Source organism: Lycorma delicatula, chromosome 3, assembly GCF_047948215.1.
Source record: "Lycorma delicatula isolate Av1 chromosome 3, ASM4794821v1, whole genome shotgun sequence".
NCBI classification, from domain to species: Eukaryota; Metazoa; Arthropoda; class Insecta; order Hemiptera; family Fulgoridae; genus Lycorma; species Lycorma delicatula.
Window position 1 is genome coordinate 131,306,953 of NC_134457.1, and position 6,000 is coordinate 131,312,952.

Genomic DNA, 6,000 nt, shown 5'->3' on the forward strand with positions numbered 1-6,000 from the left:
TACATTCAATAGAATTCCATCAATCATCAAAACCAATCAGATGTTCCATTCTGAGGTTATATGCATCAATTTTATATCCATTAATATTTTTAAATATTAATTATGCAGGTATGAAATATTAATTAAAAACCCATGCGCATTATGATTAATGCAAAATACTCTTATCTTTGCAAATAGTATTTGCAAAGATCCAAAACAATTTGGATTTTGGACTTTTCCTTAACTGCAGTAATAAGCCCACATTGAGAGCTTTTTAACGATATATCATACATAAGTGGTACTTATTTTCATTGGTTGCAGAATTATGGCCAAATAAAATTTTAATTAATGAAATACTTGGATCTTACAAGGGAAGGCACATCGGTTTGAATCAGACTTTTCTCTTCTTTTTTTTTAATTTATCTTTTTTAACTTTTTTTTTAATTTAAATATACTGATTTATTAATAATTATTAATCAGTGATTGTAAAAGAGTTTTACAATAAATAATTATTCAATAACAATAAAAAAACAATATGAAAATTCAGAAATTATTAGTGAAATAAAATTTTATGTATTTTTAAAAATTTGCTTATGTAATTTAATAGGCATTATTACATATGTGTATATGTAATAGATATGGTGAAACATCTGATTATTTAATATTAATTGAATATTATAATTTAGAATCATATTATTTTTGGATTTTCTAGTTTAATTTTATTTAATTATTCTGGAATTTCTGTTTAATTTTTTCTACATTAAAGTTTACAGAGTGACTGAAAAATAGACCCTCACAAGAACAACATATACACTGGGGCGTACATGCCTGATCTTTAATAAATTGCAAAACATTCTTATCTTTTAATTCATAACTCCTCTGATATTGTTGGACAATAGTCTCTATAAGTTGATCATCATTTCGTTTGTTTTTTGTTGCCAATCATTTAATCGCTCTTTGGTTTGATATAATTCTTCTGATCTTAATTTGTGTACACATTCTCTAGTTTTCAAATTTTCTCTTTCTTTAAACTCATCATCCTCTTGTATTTTGATTCTATCCTTGGTCTTAATCATCTTCTCTTAATGTTTTTATTCTTTCTTTGCAACACTTTCTTCCTTTTTATTCTTTCTTTGGTTTTAATATTTTCTTCCTCTTTATATTTGTCATCTTCTCTTAATCTTTTTATTCTTTTTTTGGTTTTAACATTTTCTTCCTCTTTAAATTTATCATCTTCTCTTAATTTTTTATTCTTCCCTTGCTTGTTAACATTTTCTTAATCTTCATGTCGTTTTTTTGAGATATATTTCTTCATGTTATTTTTTTCCCCTAATTTATCTATTTTTCTATATTATTTTTATCTATTTTTGTGAGTAACTCGCAAAGATACGAATAATACTGATTTAGTAATACAAGTAATAAAGGGATTTTTACTCTATCCTAACAAAGATTGTTGAATTAATAATTGTATAAATATTTGATGTTAATAACTAATATTTCAGCAATTGTGTAACTACTTTATTAAAGAATTGGAGGATCATATCTCACTTTCAAATTAAATAAGTTTGTGAAGTGCAGCAAAAAATGTGTATATGTAATTTAATAGGTGTACAAGGAAGTTATGTGATGTCCAGAAGAAGTTTCTGGGGGGGGTTCCATAGCATTATTCTTCCAAAAAACATCAGAGGAATATCTTTACAATGAAAAATTATAAGGTTATAAAGATAAATTTTAAAATATTTCCATTATTTGTTTGTTGGATCAATGTTTATTGGATCAATATAGTATAACATAAAGCTTGTCTTTAACATATCAATTTTCACATAATACTTGAAAATCAATGCAAAAATGTTTGATAGAAAAATAAAAAATTTCCACATTCCCAACAGACTAAGCTAGTTCTCAGAAGCAGATGTTTAATATCATTTAATAATAATATTTATTATTATTAACATGTTTATTTAATATTAATTTATTAATTATATTAATAATTAATTATATTATTGTATGTTAATAATGTTTAATTATTTTATTATTAATAATTAATATATTTGATTATTAATATTAATAATAATTGATTTAATAATAGTTAAAATTACATTTATTAATTAAAATTTCTCTTCATTCTTTTTCTTATTTTAATCAAAATTAAAAATTCTTGCCCTTTTTCTTTATTTGTGGGCTACATTTTTTCATATGTTTGTAATATTTTTTCAGGCCTATCAATATTTAAAAAAAAAACAATTTTTTCAAGTTTGTATTAGTTCTTTAAACTTTACTAGGTACTTACATATTAACGCCATCGCAGCTACAGCTTTATTTAAAAACAAAGTAGTCAATCGGATTTCGGTGGAAAAATCTTTACTAAATATTTGTATTTTTGAAACTGTTTTTTTTTATAACATGAATTTTTCTTTAATTAAGAAGTAGCATGAACTAATTCAATCTTTAAATTAATTTACTTAAATCACTTCTTTAATATTTTGTCAATCTACTGTCCAACTTGATAAAACAACTCTTTATTTTTGCCTAAAGTAAGTTATTAATATCTTACTGTATATTATTGCTATATATTATTCTATATATAGGTGCTGTATATTATTCTATAAACGTTATTATATTCTTCCATATACAAAATTGGGAAACAATGTTTGATATCTGGAATTAGACTCTTATAACCAGTTCACTCACTTCTTTCCTAAACTTAATGTTTTTTAAGATCAAATAAGAAACAAAAACTGCAGTAAGAAATGTTTCAGTAAAACAGACTCTATGGTTGGAATACTCATACAGCACTTTTCTATATCTAACGGTTTTGGTGGTTTTGTAATAAGACCTGATAATTAAAGATAAAGAGAGAAAAAATATGTAAGATACAAAAATTATTAATCCAAGGAAGTGAAAAATATCAAAAATTTAAAAACAATCACTTTGTCTTAGTTAACACATCTAGCTTTTTGCCTTGTTACTCCCTACAGTTACCAATTAAATTTTTTTAATATCTTTATTAGCATAATATTTTTCACTTTTATTAGCAAATGATAATGAATGTTGTTTAATAACTGAAACAGTCATTCTAGTTAAGATTTTAAATTAAAAATTTCTAAATAGTTTTTTTGACAATTTTCTAGTTTTAAATTTATTTTAATCACTATCTAGAACAGCTCCTTCTTTGTATATGTGTCCTCAATTGGAAGAGAGCTTGCTTACTGGCTGATATAAATAACAGTTAATGTCTCATAAATCTAACATTTCATTAATTTCTCATTTGGTTTAATTGATTCTCACAGATACTAGAAAAATTAACGCGAAATACAATTTTAAATAATGATGAATAAGACACTCTGATGATGCATATATTATTCAATTCCTCTAACTGTTATTGTAGTTTTTCATTTTTAGTATTCAGCCAAAAATAATAATAAATTCTTTTTACAGCTTCGTATCAAATACATCATGGTTATTACTGATAAGCACTTTGCATATTTTGTACAGTATTCCTCTATTCGTTATATAAAGATTACTTTTACTAGCTTAAGAGAGAAAAATTAGGCATTTAAATTTTCTAATTATGGTTAGAAAATAATTATTTATTATTTTAAATAATAAACCATTGATAAAATAAGTTACTCTACATGCATTCTAACTTAAAAACTAGAAGCAGCTTTTAATATAATTAATAGGAAATAAATGACTTGCTTAGGCATTTTTAATAAACATGAACATGAAAACTACAGTGAAATTTATTGCTGAACTTAATAATTTCTCTAGACTACATTGCGATTTCAGTGCTGCAACACCATACCTGCTAGCTTGTCGATGACTACTGTGACCTAAGCAGGCTATTCTAAGTAGATGGTCACTTTATATACAACTAATAATATTAATAATATATATTATATTAATACTATCCCAAAAGTACAATAAAACTCAATAACACATTTAAACAAACAATAGTTAAATAATATTATGTAACAATTCTACAAACAAAATATTTTTATGGTTAAATTAAAAAATTAGAAATAAATAAAAATTTCATGGTTTCTTAATATAAAACAAAACCATATCCAGAATGCACCTATCAAGGAAAACAGCAAGCACAGGGAAAATTCCTAAATTCACTAATCAATCATTATAGACAAGAAAACAAATCATTATGATTTTGGAGAAAATCATAAGGCCAAGGGCCTTGTACTTAAACAGAAAATTTAACAGCTATCTGATATAAGTGCAGGAAAAGATTCTACTTATTTCGGCATATGAACAAGGAGTGAAATTGGGTTATTTAAAAGTGAAAAATGACATATTTACTTTAGAAAAATACATGTATACAAACTAACTGACAAAATAAAAATTCAACAGTTATAAAGGACAAAGAATTTTAATGTTAAACTATATTAATCCATCTTACTATCTCTTAAACTTTCAAAACTTATAAAGACTTGGATAAGTCCTTTGAAAAGTATATTCCGTAAAAGGTTTTTTAATTATGAAATATATTACTTGACCTCAATGCAATAAGATCTCTGGAAGTGATCTATGAAAATTAATTTCTACTTTAAAATCTACTTCTACATACAAATAAGTCACTGGCTTTAATTTTACTAAAAAATATAAACAACATTAATACAAAAATTCAATTTAACTTTTTTACATACAATTTTATCCACCTATAATGGATCATACAACTCTGTGTTTACATTAAACATAATGTACCAGACATTATAAATAAAAGCAAGATAATTTTAAAACTATCTAACCTAGATGAATATAAATACTTTTTAGTTGAGCAATTAAAATTTTATCTAATCGAGAATTCCACAATCCTTACTGACTGCAGAGGCATAAAGGTAAGAAGGAAAATGGGCAATACTCAATAATTATTCACAGCAGAAATTAGATCACTACTATAAAACGCTATTAACAACAACCTATTACCTAAAAAAAGCACCTACCACGCTAACAGCAGCAACCTACATTTAAAAATACATCGAAAATTAGGTTATAAATGCATGTAGAGGAGAATCTACTCAACATGTAAACAATAAATAAATATTACTTTTCAAATAAGTACATGTAAAAAATTAAATATACGTTAATATAAGCGAACCTGATTTAACAATTCCTTAACCAAATCTTCACTTAAACCATCAAGTAATGCACATAAAGAAACTGCCATACCATCTCTTGCTGCATAATACACTCTACTTTTTAAGCACTGTGATATTTCTGTCATGATACAGTATGAAAGAACTTAGAACTGCACTGTATTAAAAATAAAACTAACTTAGAAAACTATAACTTCTCTAAAAATTCACAACTTCATAGCGTCACATTCTCAATGATACTTTTAAAGCTCCTTATACGTTTCCTGCAACTGTGAATCACTTTTAGCACTAAGGTCGAAACATAAAAACAAAGTTATTTCAATACCACGGTGAACTCGCTCAGTTTTGGAGACTGTGAATAAAATCAAAAAGTTCAAGAGCAGACAAAGAAATCAGCTGAGTTCATTTGCAAACAGCTGGGGTAATTCATTTTTAGCAGCTGTTATCAGTCAGTTAATCCGTAACTCCGTGCTTTATAAGCACTGGTTCAAAAGTTTTTTGTATAATTAATAAGTCGTAAAAAGGTTTGCCACCGTTACGTTTAAAGAAAATGTTCTCTCTTTATTTAAGTTTCTTAATTATAAATTTGTGTTATTGGTGACTGAGGAAATAAATTAACTTTCAGAATTAACATCAAATTAAAATTTGGTATGAATTTAATTAATTGTTTACTTGTATTAGTTTTATTTGTTTATTTTATTTATGTTTTTTTTTATTACGACTTCGGACAGCGCTATTTAATAAATGCGTAATTTACGGAAAGACAAAGAAAGTGATGACTGAAAAAATAATAAATCTTAATAGGAAACTGAATCATAGACCAGGTGATTTAAAAAGTAATCAGCTGAGATTAATTGTTAACAATATGCAAATCTAAATGCTTGTAAGATATTCGTATAAAAAATAACAATTT

The 6,000-nt window shown here is 25.1% G+C and overlaps 1 protein-coding gene across 2 annotated transcripts in view; it reads right to left on the reverse strand.

The window, feature by feature from the left end:
• The window catches only part of LOC142322002 (protein fem-1 homolog B-like), a 78,797-nt gene extending 73,110 nt beyond the window's left edge, over positions 1-5,687 (reverse strand). Inside the window, exon 1 of one of the 2 annotated variants that reach the window (XR_012755757.1) lies at positions 5,090-5,685. Coding sequence is in view for 1 of the 2 variants with exons in the window: in XM_075360577.1 (XP_075216692.1) it covers positions 5,090-5,215 (126 nt within the window). In the remaining variant the exon portion in view is untranslated. Of the gene's footprint in view, positions 1-5,089 lie in introns of both variants that reach the window. The other variant, XM_075360577.1, reaches the window with a different exon arrangement.
• Between the last annotated feature and the right edge of the window lie 313 nt (positions 5,688-6,000).